The sequence below is a fragment of the Halichoerus grypus genome, chromosome 9, assembly GCF_964656455.1.
Source record: "Halichoerus grypus chromosome 9, mHalGry1.hap1.1, whole genome shotgun sequence".
Taxonomy (NCBI): Eukaryota; Metazoa; Chordata; class Mammalia; order Carnivora; family Phocidae; genus Halichoerus; species Halichoerus grypus.
In genome coordinates, this window is record NC_135720.1 from 120,375,232 (window position 1) to 120,396,650 (window position 21,419).

The window sequence follows — 21,419 nt, forward strand, 5'->3', positions numbered from 1 at the left end:
ATCCTAGTGGGCGATGAGTACATCTTACATATCGTTATATTCCCACCAGCATCAAAACAGCCTTGTACCCTGCAGAAACAGAGTAAAGCTGTGTTGTTAATGAGAAAAGTCAACATTTTTGAAAGCCCACTAAGCAAAACTATGTGGGAGATAATACGCTGAAAGGTTTCTATCTTAAAGTAGTTTACAAACCAAAGAACTAAGACGTGCAAATTACCTATATAGCCAACAGAGACTGCATATATGTAAATACAAAGAAAGTTCCTGGAATGGCTGCATTTGGCAGGATTAGTTGGAGTATACAGAGGCTTTAGTTGAGTGAAAAGGACTAAGACCTGTGAGGGCTCCAGCCACAAAATGACTCCAATGGGGGTACAAAGAGATAGTATTCAAAGAAAAGCAAGAACAGTTCCATATGTGTAGTAAAGAACCACAAGCACATTAAGACAGTGGAGGTGAGCTCTGGGGATGGCTGGTAGAGGGCCTAGAGGCAGCAAAGCCAAGCCTGAGCGTGGTTTTCTTTAAGGTGATTTAATAAGGTAAAAACTTTAGAAAATGATTCACAATTACTGTATCAAGAAGAGACAGGAGGGAGGGACGCCTGGGTGGCTCAGTCGTTAAGCGTCTGCCTTCGGCTCAGGTCATGATCCCAGGGTCCTGAGATCGAGTCCCACATCGGGCTCCTTGCTCAGTGAGGAGCCTGCTTCTCCCTCTCCCTCTGCTTCTCCCCCTGCTTGTGCTCTCTCTCTCTCTCTCTCTCTGACAAATAAATAAAAATCTTAAAAAAAAAAAAAAAGAATAGACAGGAGGGAGAAAGCTAGTATATGAAACCTGACAGTAAGTACTAGAGATGCATAGCAGACAGGGCACCATGGCTATCTGCACTCATTCTCAAGTGGGAATTAGGGAAAACCCATTTAAGAGCCCATCATAGCACAATTGCCATGAATACCCTAAGGGCAATGGTGTCTACCTCACCTTCTTGAATCTGAGGTCTCTTCTTAGAGTAAAACAGGCTCTCTCTTTTTCTTTCTCTCTCACTCTCTCTCTCTCACACACACACACACACACAGACACACAAAGCTGTACTGTAATGTGTATAGCTTACCACAGAAGCAGCATTAACAAAATTGCTCTAAGCAACTCCTTGGTTCAAATCTCAGCTCTGACACCCACTGGATGTGCACTCCCAGGGAACATACTTAACCTTACTTAGCCAGGTAAAAATTGGGAATAAAAATTGTACCTGCCTCTAAGGTAGGGATATATAAAGTGTTTAGCAGAGTGAGTAGTTCAGTAAGCTCTCACCAAATATTATTTTTAAAATGGACAAGAATGTATGGATTTTCAGATCTCTTGTATTAACTCCACAGTCCTCTGAAGATCCTTGATACTCAGGTTAGGAGTCACTGTCCTAGAAGATAAATGCAAAGCATAGCAGAGCAGTAAATTCCATTAGCAAGGATTTATGTGCAGCTACAGAGTTTAGCACTCTGCCAGGGGTACAGAAGCCAACACAAAAACCCAACATGGAAAGGGACAATGCAAAGGGTGAATGTGGGAGGAAAGAGGAAAATATTGGTGCTGAAGGTAAAAGGAGACTGAAACTCAAGGAGTTTAAAGTTGGAAGTGAAGTGGTGAGCCAAAATGAAGTGGTGAGCCAAAAATGTCTGGTTAGGGCATAGCACGCTGAACATGTGCTTAAAGAAGACTCCCCTGCAGCAGCCTATTGCACAAACTACAATGGGGGCCACTTCCGCACCTTCCTTGCCACTCAGTACCAAACAGATGACTGTGTTCAAAGCCCTAAACAAGGTCCCATGTCTAATCTGTGCTAACTGATAGTGCTAGTCGCTTAAATTGGTATAAGCCATACCAACAGAGTTACATTAACAGCTTAACTAATTTCTTAATGTTTACTTAAAAAAATCTCTCTCTTCAAGAGTTCATATAAGCTTAGTAAACGTCTGAGCTTCAGATCCAGTCTAAGAAACTGGAAAAAGGGAAACCATCTACAGAAGAGTCCTCAGCATTAGGAAAAAAAAAAAAAAAGTATGTAGGCCATGACCTGAAAGCATATAGGCCCTTGCCTAAATTTAATGGTCCACTTCTTCAATCTCAAATCCTTGTCCTATCCACCTCTTCCACCAGTTTTCAAACAGTTTTTTATTGTAACAACCTTAAACAAAGTAAGATGAATAACCAGAAACTAATTTGATATCCAGTAGTTAAAACCATCTAATATTCTTGCACTCTACATCTGGCCAATTCCAATTTCTTTTCTTACGCTAGAGTGCTATGAGAGCAGAGTTTGAATCCCAGCTGGACACTTCTAGTTGTTTGACTTCAGACAAATCAAACTCCCATGCCTCACTTTCCACATCTGTAAAGTGGAGGTAAAAAAAAAAAAAAGTACCCTTTCAAAGAGTACTTCTAAAAACTAAATGAGTTAATATTAGTCAAGTGACCAATACATAATAAGCACAACATTTATTAGCTATCATCTCCATTAGAGTAATATTAGCCACAATCAAGAGATCTCCAGAAGCACACATATAACACTTTGTCTACAAAAATAATGAGCAAAATCATTCCATCACCAATGAATCTAAAGCAGCACAGCTTGGTTGGATCCAGTGGTGAGGTCCTACCTGTTGCAATGTCTCTAAGAGATGACTGTCAGGAAAGAGCCATGCTCAGTCTGCACATGGGGTTCCAACATGCAGGACAGCTCCTCATGATTATATCACTTAAGGAACTCCTTTTGTTTGGAAATAGAACCCTAGCCTAACTTCGGACCAGTCTGTCAGATACACTTCAAATGTATTAACATGAATTTCAGGAGTTTGTGTGTTTAAAAAGTTTTTGTGAGGTGTGCTTTTTAAACAAAAAAATATTTCCTGGTCTATGACTCCTCGGCACTACTTTCTTTTGTTTTTTCTGTCTGGAAATCTGGTGAAGGGGAACCAAAACAGCAAAAACTCCCCTGCTTCCCAAGCATTAGCAGGTAAGTGGCCTTGGCCCTTACACGGAAATACAGCAAGTTGACTCCACACACACACACACACACACTCACTCACTCACAGAAAACCAGTCATTTTTCCCTCCCCCAGCACTAGGATCTGCAAAGAACTAAATTGGAAGTGCACCCTAGAGGGCTTGGAGAAACAAGCACTGCAGTCGCCGGCTGGACAGGTGAGAGAGTCTTACTCAGGTGTGAGGACCACATCCCAAGTAGAACACACGCTCCCACGCCCCAAGGGAAGCCTAGAAGCATTCCATGCATTCAGCACACTCCCCACAAGGCACATCTTGTCATACAACAAGCCACATCGGAAACCTTCCGGGATGCCCAGAAGGCTGTTCCTGGTAACGCAGGCAGCCCCCAGCGCGGGGCGCACACGTGCCCCAGCAGCAGCAGGCCCGGCTCGAACTCCCGCCTCGGCACTCACCTGGCCCGTGATGCCAGTGATGAGCGCCACTTTTCTGGGCTTGCCCATCTCTCCGTCCCCGGAGCCCCGAGCGCTGGGGCAGCGTACCGCCGCGTGTGCCATGTCGCTACCGGCGTGTGGCGGAGAGCTGGGCGGAGCTGAGGCCAGTGGAGCAGAGGCAGCGGCGCCGAAGGGACGTGGGGGTGTGCCTGCACACAAGCCTCCTCGCCCAGGCAGCAGGGAAGGAGCGCACCGCGCGGCCAGCCGCCACAATCTGACAGGGGCGCTCGGGAGGCCGGGCGGGGAGGGCCGGGGGCGGGCCGAGGCGGGCCCTACTGCGGGGCGGCGGGGCTGCGGCCTGGCGAGCGCCGCGTCATTCGCGTCAGCCCGCGACGCTCCCGTGGCGCCCGCGGCAGGCCCCGCCCCCCGCCGACGGCCGCCGCGCCACGCCACGCCTCCTCCGCCGCGGGCCGCGCGGGTAGGGCGGAGCGCCGGAGGGGCGGGCTTGTCGCCGAGTTCTACCGCCTCTGGCCCGGGCTGTTAGGCAGCTTCAGGAAAGGAAATGTTACCCGGTCTTTACGCCCGGCCTGTCCTTTAGGCAAGGCCTGGTGTGGAGGGGGCGGGCCGTCGGCGGCCTGGACTTCACCATCTTACCCTCCTTGGGACCCCTGTCTCCTGTCCTCCGCCCTTCTGGATTTCCCAGGATTGCTAATAGTACCTGAAGATGGTGAGAGGAAGTATGGCCTGACCTCTTCATTAGGAGAAAGCTTTGAATGCCAAATCTAGGCGTCACGGGGCCTGGGTCATCAGCTTTGATAAATAATTCCTGGAAACCTATCGCAGTGCCTTTTGATGAGTTTGGTTTTATGTTTCCTGAGGGGCACTAGCGTTACAAGGCCCCTAAATGGGGTCACAGATGTGGGGAATCACTAACCTCACCTGCAGCCTGGCTTTCTGGCTCTTCTCACATTTCCCTGAAGCTTGGAACCAGGCACAAGGTTCCAAGTAACTAGATTCAAAGTATCCTAGTTCAGAGGAGTGGCAGAGTACAAGAAAGCCTGGCCCCACCCACGTGCAGCTTAAGGAAATGTTGAAAAGACTGCAGGGTCGGATAAACCTGGACATGGCCAATTTCAAAAAAAGTAAATCAAATGCAAGGTGGGGTCCTAAACTGATGTCTCCTGAGCTGGCTTCCATGTGGCAGCTGCACATTGGGCAGAGAGAAGGCCAGGGGTGACTCACTGGGAGGATGACAGGTGTGTGTACCTAAGGAGTTGGCCGGAATCCATGCAAGAGACAAAAACATCCCTATTTCCACTGCTCTATGAATCTGTACATTTTCCTCTCTGCAGTAGATCACCTCAGATCATCACTTCAAGTCACAAATTGAGTGACTAGGAGAGTGCCCAACCTATCATGCAAGTTGTTAGAGACCTCAAATCCCCGAATCAGAAAAACTCAGGATTAAGTTAAAAATCTTTTTGTCCCCTAAGCTTCTCAGGAATACTCCTTAGCTTTATATATATATAGACTTGTCTTTGGTTTCACACCTTGGCTCTCATTGTCCATTCTATACAGAGAATGACTGAATAAATGTGTATTACATGCAGTAACAGAAGGCTGTGGGCACCTTGGGTGGCTCAGTCTGTGAAGCATCTGCCTTCAGCTCAGGTCATGATCTCAGCTTCCTGGGATGGAGCCAGGCATCAGGCTCTCAGCTCAGTGGGGAGTTTGCTTCTCCCTCTGCCTCTGCTCCTCTCCCCAACCCCCACCCCCGCAACTCATGCTCTCATGCTCTCTCTCTCTCAAATAAATAAATAATATTTAAATAAATAAATAAAAATTTTTTAAAGTAGCAGAAGGCTGCCTCTGAATGGTAAATGAAGAGGCCCTAATGCAGAGGATGGTGGGAACACTTTTATTTAGGGGAACTCACTCTAAGCAAGAAATGTCTTTGAAATCTACTAGATTATATTAAAAACTTATGTTTGTTTTAACATAAATATGACTTGAATTAATTTCAAATACATTATTTAACATTTTCCCAAAAATTCTGGGAAAACTGATTACTGAGAGAGGACATACCAAGTTTATCCTGCAGCTGTAAGACCTCCTATCACACTACTGAATACTGGACATTTGCCTTTCCTAGTAAGAAATATGACAGTAGAAGACCCATAGAAAGCAAATTGATGAGGGGCGCCTGGGTGGCTCAGTCAGTTAAGCGTCTGCCTTCAGCTCAGGTCATGATCCCAGGGTCCTGGGATTGAGCCCCGTATTGGGCTCCCTGCTCAGCGGAGAGCCTGCTTCTCCCTCTCCCTCTACCTGCTGCTCTGCCTACTTGTGCTCTCTATTGCTCTGTCAAATAAATAAATAAAATGTTTAAAAAAAAAAAAAGAAAACTGATGATATTGTAGGGCCTGTAAATAAAATAATTACAAAATGTTGAGGGAAATGGTAGTTCTGAAACACAGTGGAAGTTTGAGAAAAAAGGAAGGCTATTTTTCTAGAAAACTTCTCTGAAGAAAGGCGATAGGGCCATATATTGGTTTGCTAGGGCTGCCACAACAAAGTACCACAGACTGGGTGGCTCAAACAATAGAAATTTATTTCCTCACAGTTCTGAAAATCCAAAATCAAGGTGTTGTCAGGGTTAGTTTCCTCTGTAGGCTCTCTTTTTGACTTATAATGGCCATCTTCATGTTCACATAGCATTCTCCCTCTACCTGTATCTCAGTCTGAATTTCCTCTTCTTATAAAGACACCACTCATATTGGATTAGGGCCCACTCAGTATGACCTCATGTTGGCTTAACTACCTCTGCTATGACTCTACTTCTAAATAAAGTCATATGCTAAATTACTGGTGGGGGAGTTGACTTCAACATATGAATTTGGGGGGTGGGGACACAATTCAACCCATAACAGGTCCAGTAAACTCAAAACAAGCTGCTGAGAAGGATGTGTTACTTGGCCAATGCTAATATCCCTGAATTCAGAGGAAGTGTCCATTGGCTTATTTGGTTCCTGGTGAGAGCTCTCTATCTGGATCACAAAGGGCCATCTTGTGTGTCCTTACATGGTGAAGAGAGAAGACATCTCTTCTCATAAGAGTAATAATCTGGGTACCTGGGTGGCTCAGTCGGTTAAGTGTCTGCCTTCAGCTCAGGTCATGGTCCCAGGGTCCTGGGATAGACCCCCAAGTCGAGCTCCCTGCTCAGTAGGGAGCCTGCTTCTCCCTCTCCCTCTGCCTGCTCCTCCCCCTGCTTGTGCTCTCTCTCTCTCTTTCTCTCTCTCTGTGTCAAATAAATAAATAAAATCTTAAAAAAATAATAAGGGTAATAATCTCTGCCCTCATGATCTCATTACCTCCCAAAGGCCCCCATCTTCACATACCATCATATGATGGGCTAGGGCTTCAACATATGAATTTTGGGAGGATACAATTCAGTTCACAGCATCAACCATTCTATACAATACTCAATATGTTGAATAAGTTTTTTCACATCCTTATTTCTTGACATTGATTAGATACCAAGTATTCAAGAGTAATGCCTCTGTTTTCCCCTCCAAATTTTCTCTTCTCTTCCTTTTTAATCTTTCTTTCCTTTGCTTTTAATATGGAACATTTGTAATACTCTTTCACTGTACATCAGTTTAAGAAAACAACAATAATGACTAGCATGTATTAAGTGAGCAAGTAAGGTGTGCCAAGCACTATGCCATATCGCATTTAATTCTATGAGGTAATTATAATGATGATCTCTATTTAGTAGAAACTGGGGACCAGAAAGGTTAATAAACTTGCCTAAGGTCACATAGCTAGTGGCTACTTATGGTAGATATCATGACTGGCTCTTTCAATTCCCATTCCATATTCTATTTGTAAAAATTGAAGTGCTAAAACCCACATTTTCCAGATCATTTTGCAGCTAATGTTTTGGAAGCAAATTGAGTTCTGCCAGTCAGATGTGTCCCTCCTCCTTCTGGTAGGTAGAAGTGAAACAAAAGCCACCTTTCTACTCCTGGTCAGACTAACCCGAGAGTTTTGGCAACTAGACTCCAAGTTTGGGTCTAGTCACCCAAGTTTCATGAGTACAACAGCCAGTTGGGGTGGGGGCAGCAGCAATTTCCTAAATTCTGGGTTAGAGCTATGCTGGCCCAGCGATGGCCCTCTGGCTTCTCTTCTTCCATCCTTTAAAAAAAATGTTTAACTGAAGTTTCTATGGAGATAATTGTAGAATTCAGATGTATTTGTAAGAAATAGTACAGTGATATCCCATGTACCCTTTACCCAATTTCCCCCTTGGTCACATCCTCAGAAATTACAGTGCAGTATTACAAGCAGGATATTGACAGACAATTCACTGATCTTATTCAGATTTCCCCCATTTCACTTCTACTCATTTGTGTGTGTGTGTGTGTGTGTGTGTGTGTTAGTGTGTGTGTGTTTATACAATGCCTTTTATCATACATGAGGGTTCATTCATCTACCACCAAAGTAAAAATACTGAGTAGTTCTGACATGGATGCCTCATGTTACCCTTTTACAACAGCACCCCTAACCCCTGAAAACTACTCTGTCCTTCACTTCCAAAATTTTGTCATTTCAAGAAACATTATAAGTGGAATCATACATCTTGTAATCATTAGGGATTGGCTTTTTTCACTCAGTTTAAGTCTCCTGGAGGTGCATCCGAGCTGTGTGGATCAATAGTTGGTTCAGTGTTTTATTATCTCATGGTGTGGAGTGTTATTTCATGGTGTGGGTGTACCATAGCTTGTTTAGCCATTTACCTATTGAAGGATATCTGGGCTGTTTCCAGTTTGGGGCTGCTACATATAAAGCTGCTGTGAACATTCACGTACAGGTTTCTGTGTGAATATAGTTTCCATTTTGCCTAAGAGTGCAATTGCTGGGCTGTATGATAATTGCATGTTTACTTTTTCTAAAAGATGTCAAACTGTTTTTTTGCAGAGTTTGTAAACAGAATTTCTTGCACTAAATCTTTTTCTGCTCAGAATGTCTATGGTAGTTTCCATGTCCCACTCTACACTCTGGCTGACACAGCAGTACAGACAAGACACGAACTCCAGGCTTGGGGTTTTTAACCATAACTGAAAGACCAAGGAAATGGTTACTTGTGTGTGTGAGTATGATTGAGAGGAAGCATTGTATTAGGGAAAACATACAAGGGGGAAGAAGACACCATTTCGTTTTTACTTTACCTTCACTTCAGGATTTATACCAGTTTTCCAGTTCAGGAAATAAGCAGGATAGAAGAAGTGACTTTGTGAGTCAAATCTTATAAAATCCAACTCTATTGAAGATAGGATAACTTAGATCCCTGTTTTCTACTACGTTTCTCTTTGGAATAATACTAAATTGGGTGAGTCTCCTTTCTTAGAATTCATGGCAAAAGCAGCAGAGTTTTAGAAACAAAATTGGAAGGTGACAAGATAACTCTGAAACTTGTAAGGACTTCCTGAAATCTGTCACCTCAGCTTTGGGCTATCCCATTCTACTAATGAGATCACACCATGGCAAGTTTTTAGACTATGTTCTTAGGAAAGAGAAAAAGTATTAAAAATAATTGAAGATGTGTATTTCTCATATCCTCATTCATGAAATTTTCCGTCAGACAGTTCTCTGTCTTCAGGCAAATGAGCATTAGAAGTATGAGTTCTGGGCCCCATATATACCTCTATCTCTAGTAGATCATGTGTGCCTAAAGTCATGTTGCCTCTCCATGCTCTGATTTTTAATTTCCAATTTTTTTAGTCGGACTAATAGTTTTCAAGCTAGAAGAGCTATTTTATTGAGAAAGTTTTCCACTCTGGTAATCTGAGTTTCCTAATTCACAAAACCCCAGGGATCAGAGCGTTGGGATCATTGCTGTGCTGTCTAATTAGAATCTCCACTTGATGCCTACAACATTGTTTTTCCATTAGTGGTATCAAACCCCAGGGAGGAAAGTACGTGAAGCTTTAAGTCTTCTTTGGCTCCTATTTTCAGCATTCTCCGTTCTGGATTTGAGAATGCAAACATGTTCACTCCTCTCTTTGTGATATTTCCTAAAGACTTGCTCAATAAAAAGTGAATCTCAAAACACTAAAGATGAAATAATACATTATTCTTTAAATTAGATGAGTTAATAAAACACCTTTGCTGGCCTATGGAAAATTTCTAGTTCCTGGCTACTAATCTGATCCTTATGTCAAAATTACTTCAAGGTTAAGATATAGGTCTGATTTTTAATTCTAAACATTCTAATTCCAGAGAAACTTTACCGTTTTGTACTAACATGTTTAACATATTCAAGATGCTGTTACAAATGTCAAACTCCTTCAGGCAGAGCCCACTTCAACTAGTAATGACTTCTCATCTTCCTTCTACTACCTGTATGCCTAGTAAAGTTCCTGGCTATATGCCTAATATATATAGGTAACAGAGGAATGCTAGGATTATAAAGGCAAGCACCACAAATCCTGTGCATTAGAGAATTTGCTATACCTCCTTAGAGAAATGGCAAAGAGAATTTTGATCCTAATGAATTTTTTAAATGGCCTTCTCTTTCCCACCAAGAGAGAAATTCCTTCAACCTCTGGGAGGCAAGCCTTAAGGATACCTCACTCTAGGATAGAAGGAGGGCTGAAGAATATCTGGACTCTGTCCCACACTGTGTCCTAGTAATTATTGAGAAGACTCATTTTGATGTTACAGTAGCTGAAACCATTAAATAATCCTCAGATGCAACTCAGGGGTAATTTGTCCCAAGTTCTTAAGCTCCCCAAAAGTCAGCTGCTCCTCCAGGAACCTCACTGAAGATCAGTAAGCACTGGTGGGGACAGAGCCTTCAGCTGCCAGCAAGCGGTGAGATAGTTGAGGCAAAATCAGGATCAGCTGAGCTCCTGGCATGATGATGACAGTGACAGCAGATTATCATCATGGCAGATACTATGGCTTGACTTCAAACACAAGAGGTATCCAACAAGTGTTCAGGGAAAGGAGCACCAGGGAGTGCATGTTGACTAATCTGAACTTATCTAAATCCCATTCTCCTTGTTAGTGAAGGACTGACACAGACAAGTGATAAAACTCCATCCAACGAGATGTGATGGGTGAAATTGTTCTGCTGTTGAGTCCCCCTCCCCCCATCCTCCATGGGAGATATCCTCAACTTAGTATTGATGGTATTCTGCCTTTCCTGGAAGAGACCCAACCTAATCCTGCCTGATTACTCTGTGCAACAAACTGCTCATGGTTCTGTGGGTCAGTAATTTGAGCAGGGCTCTTCTGGGCAGTCCTTCTGCTTTTCATGACATCATCTGGGATTACTCTCTAGTGTTCAGATGATGGCTAGTATGGGCTAAAGGGTCCAAAAAGTCTTCACCAACAGTCTGGTGCCTTAGCAGGGAAGGTTGGAAGGCTGAGCTCAGCTGAGAGTTCAGATGGTCATCCCTCTCTCTCCATCTGGTCTCTCTATGTGATCTCTATACATGGTCCTTCCAGCATGGTAAACAACCCTCACAGTGGGTCAGGACTACCAAGTATAAGGGCACTAAAGACCTAGGAAGAAACCTCAAGACTCATTATGATAGCCTTGAAGTCTCAGAACATCACTTCCATCACATTCTATTGGTCAAAGCAAAAAACTGAGTAAGACCAGCCCAGAGTCAAGGGGAGGGAGTTGGATTCCACCTCTTGATGTGAGGAGCAGCATGAATGTGGAAAGAGGAATTCATGGTGGCCCTCTTTGGAGACTGTCTACCTCAGGCCATCCCTGAGCCATTCAATTCACATCCCTTCCTCATGCAAAATATACTCACCCTGTATGTTAGTTTTCTAATGCTGTGTAGCAAATTACCACAAATGTAGCAGCTGAAAACAACACATATTTACCATCTCACAGCTTCTGTGCATAGGAGTCTGGGGACAGCTTGACTGGGGTCCTCTGCTCCCCTTTAGCAGAGTCCAGCTGGACTGTGTTCTCATCTGGAGAAGAGGGGAAGAATCTGCTTCCAAGTGTATTGGGTGGGTAGCAGAATTCATTTACTTGTGGATGAATGACTGACATCACCCTGGCATTTTGCTGTCTGTCAGCCCTAGAGATGTGCTGCAGTTCCTTGCTTTGTGGGCTTCCTCAGTGTGGACTGCTCACTTCATTAAGCCAGCAAGAAGAAATCTCTCACTCCAATATGCCAAGATGGAGTCTTATTTAAATATAATCTAAACAAGGTAGTGACATCTCATCACCTTTGCCATATTCTGTTGATTAGAAGCAAGTCACAGATCCCATCCTCACTCAAGGGGAGGAAATCCCGTGAAGGCATAAATATCAGGGGATAGAAATTATTGACCCTAGGGGCTATCCACAACCCTTCTTCTCTGGAGGTCTCCAAATTTGATGGCTTAAACAAAAAAAAGTTATTATATTGCTTATATTTTTGTGAAATGACTGGGCTCAGATGGAAAGTTTTTACTTAAGATCACTTTTCTTGTTGTAGTCAAATGGGACCTGGGGCTGGAATCATCTGAAGGCCTAACTGGTCTAGAAGTCCAAGATGCTTCTTCGCTCATGTTTCATGCCTGCATTGGGGTAACTAGCATGCTAGAGCCTGGCTGGGCATTTCTGTCTCTCCATGCAGCCTCTCTATGTGGCTAGCTTGAGCTTCCTCTGAGTGTGGGAGTCTCAGAATAGTCAGACTTATTGCATGGCAGCTGGCTTCACAAAAATCAACATTTCAAAAGTCCCAGTTAGAAGCTTCAAGGTTTTGTATGACCTAGGCTCATGCAGGAGTCACGCAGTGTGACTTTCGTCACATTTTATTGATGAAAAGCAAGTTATAAGAGTTATAAGGCCAGTCCAGATTCAAGGCGTAGGGATTACACCAGAGCATGAATACTCAGAATCATGGCTCGGTGGGGGAGCCATTTGTGGAGACTAACTATTAAAATCTAAAATATGGCAACCCGGAAAATCAGCATAATTACATTATAGTGTTTCAAAAACTTTATTTCACAGTCATATCACCTAGATCCATATCCAGATTCCAGATGTAATTTTGACTAAGCAAATAATGCTATGTTGGTGCATTATCCACCAGTTATTTAATAACCAGGCATCAAACACACTTAGTCACCCTGAAACTGTATAACTATGGCAAGCCACGCGCATGCATCATCCACTATCTCGGATAGCTTGACAGGGCCTTACACAAGACTATGAAGTCAGGACGGTCTGCTGAGAACTTCTGGAAAGGGTTTTCCTCCCTGAAACAAATAGGCAAGGAAAAACTCATCTTTCTATTTCTTGGTGTTGTTATGTGAAGGTATGAGGCCTGGAGTTGCAGTAATCATCTTGTGACGATGAGGGGATGTCAAAAATTGTAGAGAAGTGGGTGCCTGGGTGGCTCAGCCAGTTAAGCATCCAATTCTTGATTTCAGCTCAGGTCATGATCTCAGGGTTGTAAGATTGAGCCGTGTGTCAGGCTCCAAGCTCAGCGTGGAGTCTGCTTGTCCCTCTCCCTCTGTTCTCTCTTTCTCTCAAATAAATGAATAAATGAATGAATAAATGAATAAATAAATAAATAAATAAAATCTTTTAAAAAATTGTAGAGAAGCAACTGAAAACTGCTGAGCAGCTATAGTAACCAATCCTGAAACTTCTTACCTCCAAATTTATTATGTGAGATAGTAAGTTCCTTATTTTGTAAACTGCTTTAACTGAGTGTTCTGTTACTTACAACTTAATGTATTCTCATTGATACATATCTCCAGACCACCAAGCTGTGGAAAGAAAAGGAACGTGGCACAGAGGGACTTTAATGGCCACTAGGAACATATAATCATCTGGCATACTGCCAAGGAAAGTTGAGGTCTTTGGGACTTACTGGCTGGGAATCGCCCCCTTAACTATTCTTTCTGAGGCCAGGTGTCTTGAGAGAACAAGTTGGTTGTTTTGTTTCCTTAGAGATTGTTTTAAACCCTTTCTAATCCTTAAATATCTTCCCCCTTTTCTAAGGCTGGTTTCATGTTGGAAAACCAAGATTCTATTTTATGGAATTTATCCATAATTATAAAAAAACCTGGTGTTGCCTCCATCTGTTCCACAGATTATTACTAAACCCAGAATTAAAGTCAAATGACCTTTTGTGGGGCAGTATATCAGTCTCCTAGTGCCTTAACCAAGTACCACAAACTTAGTGACTTAATACAAATTTATTTTCTCACAGTTCTAGAGGCTAGAAGTCTGAACCTAAGATGTCATCAGGGCCACGCTCACTCTGAAGGCTCTAGAAGAGGATATTTCCTTGCTTCTCCCTAGCTTCTGGTAGTCACCAGCAGTCCTTGGGGGTCCTTGGCTTGAAGATGCATTACCCCAGTATCCGCCTCCATGATCACATGATGTTCTTCCCATGTGTGTCTGTGTCCAAATTTCCTTCTTTTTATAAGGACACCAGTTATATCAGATTTAAGGCCCATTCTATTCCAGTTCGACCTCCTCTTAACTCAATTATATCTGCAAAGACCCTATTCCAAATAAGGTCACATTCACAGGACCCCTTGAATATGTCTTTTTGGGGGGGGACAATTCAATCCACAAAAGGCACTGGTGATGAGTGTATTAAAGGACTCATGTGATACTGAATATCATCCTTAATTGGAAGATTCTAATGAACTCTTGGCAGCAAAAAAGATAAGAGCATAAGAGCAGATTTGGACAGGCTGAATTTAAATAGAGAGGTGATTGGATGGTAAGGAAGGAGAATGTAGAAGAGCCTGGATAAAGTTATCTCTAGAAATAGAATTCTCTTGGGTAGCCAGAAAAATTTTGTGGGAGAGAATAAAGTCTTTCATTTATCTAGCACTTACAACTTGGAAGCCATGGCTGAAACACTGCATGTATTGTTTCATTATTTCTCACAACTCTAAAGAGTAAGAAGTATCTCCATTTTCTAGAAAAGGAAGTTGGAACATAAGGAAGTTAAATAAATTGCTTAAAGTTTACTTAGTAAATAAGTGGCAGGGCCAGGAATAAAATTCAATTTTGTTTGACAGCCAAGTCCATGCTCTTTCCATTCACAAAAGTCATCCTGCATTAAGTCAACAAATACTTATTGCATGCCTACCATATGCCACATACTGGACCAGAGAGTACGTGTCAACAAATGCTGCCAAACTGCCTTCAATGAAAGTAATCATAGTTTACATTTCCACTCACAGTGCATAAAGTACCTGATTCTCCAGTTCATTCCCCAAATGGAATATTCAATCTGGAGTTCTTCAAAATTTGATAGTATAAGTGGTACCTTATTTTAATTGGCATGTTATTGAGTATTAGTGAAGTTGAACATCTCTTCAAATGATTGTTTTACCATTTTTATTCATTTTTCTCTAAATTGTCTTGTCACACATTTTGTCTTTTGCCCATCCATTTTCTTTTTTTAAATTTTTTTCTTTGTTTTTCTCCCCCCCCCCCACCTTTTTTTTAAGAAAGAGGGAGAGAGAGAGAGCATGCAAGGGGTGAGGAAGGGCAGAGGGAGAGGGAGAGAGAGAATCTTAAGCAGGCTCCGCACCCAGCTCACGGAGCCCTATGCGGGAGGTCAATCTCACAACCCTGAGACCATGACCTGAGCTGAAATCAAGAGTCTGATGCTTAACTGACTAAGCCACTCAGGTGCCCCTTGTCCATCCATTTTCTGTTGGGTTTATGTTCTTACAGATTTATGAAAGATTTTGATGTATGATAGATTTTAACACTCTGTTATTTTACATGTTACAAATATATTACTTTCATGACGTTGCTTTTCATTTCCCTTTGTTTTCAGTGAGTTATTTACAAACGTATTCTTCACAGTAAGATTATGGACCTGTTCCCCTATTTTTTTCTGTGTTTATACTGTTATGTAAAATGTAATAAAATACATTTTTTCTCAAATAGCCAACTATCTCAAAGCCATCTATTGATTATTCTGTTTTTCCTTTATTGTATCTTAAATTACAATTTATATATGAATCTTATACTAGAATCTCATTTGTTTCATTGATTTAATCATCAATTACTTTGTCAATGCCAAACTCTTTTAATATAATAGCTTTATATTTGACATAATATTTTTCTCTTTATGAGTCCTTATTTACAAAATTTATTTCTTATTCCTATATATTTTCTCTTCCTGAAAAATATCAGAATTATCTTGTCAGATTCTTTCCACTGAGACTTCTGGGGGGAATAACATTAAATTTATAGATTAATATAAAATATTTATATCTTTATAAAAATTTTTACCACCCTTTAATTTAGGACTTTAAATTTAAAGTTTTATGGTTTTTGTCACGTAGTTTAGATACTTCTCTTGTTAGATTTATACCAAGATTTTATACTTTATATTGGGAGTGGGAGTTTATTTTTCCCTATATTTCCTAATTGGATACTGCTAGAAAATAGAAAACCAACACCAATTTCTGAATCTTGATTTTTTTCCTTCATACTTTAAGGTTTCACCATAATCTGCATAGTCATACATTTATATGAAATAAGAAGAGCAAATGCGGGGTGCCTGGGTGGCTCAGTTGGTTAAGCAACTGCCTTCGGCTCAGGTCATGAACCCAGAGTCCTGGGATCGAGTCCCGCATCGGGCTCCTGGCTCATCGGGGAGCCTCTTTCTCCCTCTGACCCTCTCCCCTCTCATACTGTTTCTCTCTCTCTCTCTAATAAATAAATAAATAAAATCTTTAAAAAAAAAAAAAAGAAGAGCAAATGCAAATGTCAAGGGATCATGAAAGGGAAGAAGTCCAAATTATCTGGACTGGGCTCTAATAGCCCCATTAGGCCTTGAATGCTAATGTAGACAAACATCTACCATATTAAAGCAGTTTTATGATTAAGAGCTTTGGTAAAGGGGGCATGCCAGCCATGTGATGAAGCCTGTAAGGTACATATATCTGCCATGTTCTCACTCTTATAAGAAGCTGACTATATGTAGGTAGAACAAAGAGACAGGTTCCCCACTAGTGATTAAGGAACCAGTGTGCTTTAGGGAGATATGAAGGTGGTGGAAGAGCTTGAATCTTGGGATTCTGGAAATCCTTATGTAAATGATTGGAGTCCAGGGCGCCTGGGTGGCTCAGATGATTAAGCGTCTACCTTTGGCTCAGGTCATGATCTCCAGGTCCTGGGATTGAGCCCTGCATCAGACACTTAGCTCAGCGAGGAGTCCATTTCTCCCTCTCTCTCTGCCTCTACCCCTGCTTGTGCTTGCTCTCTTTCTCTCTCCTCTCTCTCAAATGAATAAATAAAATCTTAAAATAAAATAAAAACAAATAAATAAATAAATGGAGTCCAAATGAAAAGGTTAGAGCCCCCACTCATGCATGGGATCTATGCATAAGAGAATATGAAGTATAGAGTCTTTATCTGCTAGTAGGGCCTACCCTTCACACCTGTCTGAACATGGTTAGAGCTTGGATAAGACCATCCTGAGAAGGTCCAGGAAGAAAACCGTCCCCACTGAACTGAAACTGGGATTGATGGAAACTATCAGTCAGTCAAGATATTTCTGAGCCAAACACTTACTCACTGTGTGCCAAACTAATGGTGAACAAAACCACACCCGAGGAGGCATGGTAAAGACTCTGGAGGTAGGACCATTTATCTAGCTCATGAATCTTCAAGCCAACTTCTCTCCCCCAAGGCAGTATAAGAGTGGAGCCTTTAGGAGGATGACAAAAGTCCTGTACTTTCTCTTTTTTAACACCCCCTATGTTGTTAGAGGTAACTTTAGCTAGGCTCAGTAACCAGAGGGAAAAGAATCTCAAGATGGTGAAGGGAGTGGGCAGACATGGGAAGAGTACAGAGGTGGGAGGTGGATTGAGGTGGGTGGAATATGGAGGTGGGAGGAAGGTAGTACTAGAAATCATGTCTCCAAAATGGAAAAAAAGAAATCTATCTCATAACTCAGTGAAATATATTATATCTTTTTCTGGAGGAAATATAAGATACACATACAGTCACAATTTTGGACCTATTTCTTCCAAGTCTTAGGAGATACTGGGTTCTTCTTTTGCAGACTTAATACGTTGCCATAATTGGGATAAGGGTGCTGACATAGCAAGGGCTACATACAGAAGGATCTTGTGTCTGCCCCAAGAATAGGACATTGATTTGCTTTAGGATTGTAGATCATGTTTGATTTAGGACATCAGAAGTAAGATACTTGAAATAAGAGGGGACACAAAGGCAGTCACTACCCCTACCTCTGAGGGAAGTGCCTCAGGTGGTAGGGTGAATGAGGTGTGATATGGGAAAAAGCAGAGATATCCACTACTCATCTTGGCACTGGCTCATCATTGGCAAGGAGGAACACTTCTAAGTGTGAGAGTTGGTGAAGCTATTCAAATACGTCCTCACCCACCCTCCCCATCAGTTCTCTCCCAGGTTCAAAGAAAAAGGGGGCAATAAGAATTCAAAGGACAATACCAATCCAAGGGATCCAAAAAAAAAAAAAAAACCTCATAGGGGTGCCTGGGTGGCTCAGTTGGTTAAGCAACTGCCTTCAGCTCAGATCAGGATCTCAGGGTCCTGGGATTGAGCCCCACATGGGGCTCCCTGCTCAGTGGGGGGTCTGCTTCTCCCTCTCCTCTGCCCCTGTCCCCTGCTCATGCTCTCTCTCTCAAATAAATAAATAAAATCTTTTTTTTTAAGGCAGCAGAAGAGATGATTTATTGTACACATGTTACATTCAGCCACAAATGAAAACAGAATTAGTCCTGAAAGTCACAGGTCCAGGGCAAAGGACCAAAAGGGACTGTTTTGGTATGAACAAAGTGGGTCTATCAAAGATGGCTGCTGTGATCAGATGGCAATGGATGTTCTAGATCCATTGAATCAAGCTCTAGAAAGTAGGCATGCAGTCCAACAATTGGTACCAGCATCCCTGGCCTCTGGCTTTCCTTATTTCTGCTCCTGTAGCTCCATGGGTGCACAAGCTATCTGTTTACTTGGACCTCTGCCACATCTTTCTTCTTTTACGCTTCAGCCTGTGCATTTGCGTCTTCCTCCACTGCGCTGTCATGGCACAGAGGTTTCCAAGAAGATGGCGCTAAGGCCCAGAGAGCCAAATAAATAAAATCTTAAAAAAAAGAGATACCTCATAAATCTAAAAAATAATAATAAATAAATAAATAAAAATAACAAGTTAAAAAAGGAACCTCATACTGAAGCTAGAATAGTGCATTCACAAGAACAGCAGTGACCACAGTGAGATTAGCAATAGCAACATCAATTACAGCAACAATAATGACAAAAAGTCATTATTGGTAACCTCTATCAGAAATGACAGATCCAGCAGGCAGAAAATCAGTAAGGACATAGTTGACCTCACCAACACCATCAATTAACTGGATATAATTGACATCTATAGACTACTTTATCCAACAACAGCAGAATGCACATTCTTTTCCAGTTCACTTGAAACATTCACCAATATAGACTATATCATGTGTCATAAAATACACCTTAACAAATGTGAGAGAGTAGAAATTATACAATACGGGCTCTCAGACCACAAAAGAATTAAACAAGAAATCAAAAGCAGAAAAATATCTGGAAAATCCCAAAACATGTAGAGATTAAACAACACACTTCTAAATAACAAGTGAGTCACAGACAAAATCTTAAAGGAAATTTTTAAATATTTTCAACTAAATGAAAATGAAAGCACAACTTATCAAAATTTGTAAGACGAGGCAAAAGCAGTGCTTAGAAGGAAAGGTAGAGCATTGAATGCATATATTAGGAAAGAGATTTAAAAATCAAAAATCTAAATTTCTTCCTTAGGAAACTAGAAAAAGAATAAGAAATTAAATCCAAAGTAAGCAGAGGAAAAAGTAATGAGAATTAGAGAAGAAATGAATGAAATTGAAACAGGAAATCAGTAGAGAAAATCAATGAAACTAAAAGCTGATTCTTTAAAAGATGAATAAAGGGGGTGTGGAGCAAGATGGTGGAGGAGTAGGAGACCTGGATTTCGTCTCCTCTCAGGAATTCAGCTGGATAGGGATCAAACCATTCTGAACATATACAAACTCAACAGGAGGTCGAAGAAAAGAAGAGCAACAACTCTCTGAACAGAAAAGCGACCACTTTCTGGAAGGTAGGACGTGCGGAGAAGTGAATCTGAGGCAATATTTGGGAGGATAGATGGCGGGGGAGGGGGCCTCCATCGGCTGCTTCTGGCAAGTGATAGAGCCGCGGAGCACAAAATCGGAACTTTTAGAAGTCGGCTCCGCTGAGGGACGTCACTCTGGTGGCTAAGTGGGGGCTGGAACCCTCGTGGGACAGTGTGGTCTCAGGACCCTCGGGGTCACAGAAAGACCGGGGGTGCCTGAGTGTGGCAGAGCTCCCAGGTATCGGAGTGGGAAAGCCGGCTGCAGAGACGGAGCCAAGGCGCGGGCTCTCAGCTCGGGGTTGCCATAAACCGTGATCTGCGGCACAGTCGGGCCACTGCTCCTCCAGCAGGGACCCAACAAGTGGCAGATCCGGGGAGACTCCCCTTCCTCCCCTGGGAGGAGCAGCACGGGAGCTCACCGCAGGGATCTGCTGGCTTTGGAGACTCCAAATGGGATCGGGTGCCAGAGATAGAAACGCGCGGTCACAGGCCGGGTGAGCATGGAGTGCAGCCGGAGACCGGGGAGACGGGAGTGACTGACTGCTTTTCTCTGGGGGCGCACTGAGGAGCGGGGCCCGAGTTCTCGGCTCCTCCGAGGCGGAGATTGGGAGGCCGCCATTTTCACTCTCCGCCTCCAAAGCTGTACGGAAAGCTTGCAGGGAACATAAGCTCTCGAGAGGAAACCCGAGCAGATTACTTAGCCCGGACCGGGCAAGGGCGGGGCAATTCCGCCTCTGGCAAAGACATTTGGGAACCACGGCAACAGGCCCCTCCCCCAGAAGATCAGTGAGAACAGCCAGCCAAGACCAAGTTTACCGATCAATGAGAACGGCAGAACTCCAGCGCTAGGGGAATAATGCACATAGAATTCATGGCTTTTTTACCATGATTCTTTAGTCTTTCAAAGTTAATTTTTTTTAACTGTCTTTTTTTTTTTTTGAATTTTTCTTTTTCCCTTTTTCAACCAACATCTTATCAATCCCTTTTTTAAAAAAATTTTTATTTTTCATTTTTAGAGTCATATTCTATCCCTTCATAGTAGTTACCCATATTTTTGGCATATATATATAAGTTGTTCTCTCTTTAAAATTTTGAGATAGTTTCTTCTAACAGATCAAAATATACCCTAAATCTCTAGTGTATGGTTTTTTTCTACTTCCCTGCCTGATCACATTCTCTCCCTTTTTTTTTCTTTTTTTTTTAAATCCTCTTCTTTTTTCAAACAACTTCTTATCAATTCCTTTTATAAAATTTTTTATACTTTCCATCTTTACAGTCATATTCCATCCCTTCATCATATTAACCCTTATTTTTGTACATATATAAGTTTTTCTTTCTTTAAAATTTTGGGAGGCACGTTCTTCTAACAGACCAAAATACACCCAAAATCTAGTGTGTGGCACTGATCTATGCACCGGCCTGATCATATTTGATCACATTCTGATTTTTTTGTTTTGTTTTGTTCTGTTTTTGTCTGTTTTTATCTTTATCTTTTTCTTTTTCTTTTTCTTTTTTTTTTTTCTTTTTCTTTTTTCTCTCTTTCCCTTTCTTTTCCCACTGCTTCAGGTCTTTTCTGATTTGTTTAGAGTATATTTTCTGGGGACGTTGTTACCCTGTTAACATTTTGTTGTCTCATTAATCTATTCTCCTCTGGACAAAATGACAAGACCGAAAAATCACCTCAACAGAAAGAACAAGAGGTAGTACCGACTGCCAGGGACCTACTCAATATGGACATTAGTACGATGTCAGATCTAGAGTTCAGAATCATCACTTTAAAGATACTAGCTGGGCTTGAAAAAAGCATGGAAGTTAT

At 42.1% G+C, this 21,419-nt stretch overlaps 1 protein-coding gene across 2 annotated transcripts in view; it reads right to left on the reverse strand.

Moving 5' to 3' along the window:
- Positions 1-3,793, reverse strand: part of GMDS (GDP-mannose 4,6-dehydratase) — a 641,507-nt gene extending 637,714 nt beyond the window's left edge. The window contains exon 1 of one of the 2 annotated variants that reach the window (XM_078055620.1): positions 3,453-3,793. In XM_078055620.1, the coding sequence (XP_077911746.1) occupies positions 3,453-3,554 (102 nt within the window). In that variant the 5' untranslated portion in view covers positions 3,555-3,793. The remainder of the gene's footprint in view (positions 1-3,452) is intronic. The other variant, XM_036106055.2, reaches the window with a different exon arrangement.
- Positions 3,794-21,419: the final 17,626 nt, after the last annotated feature.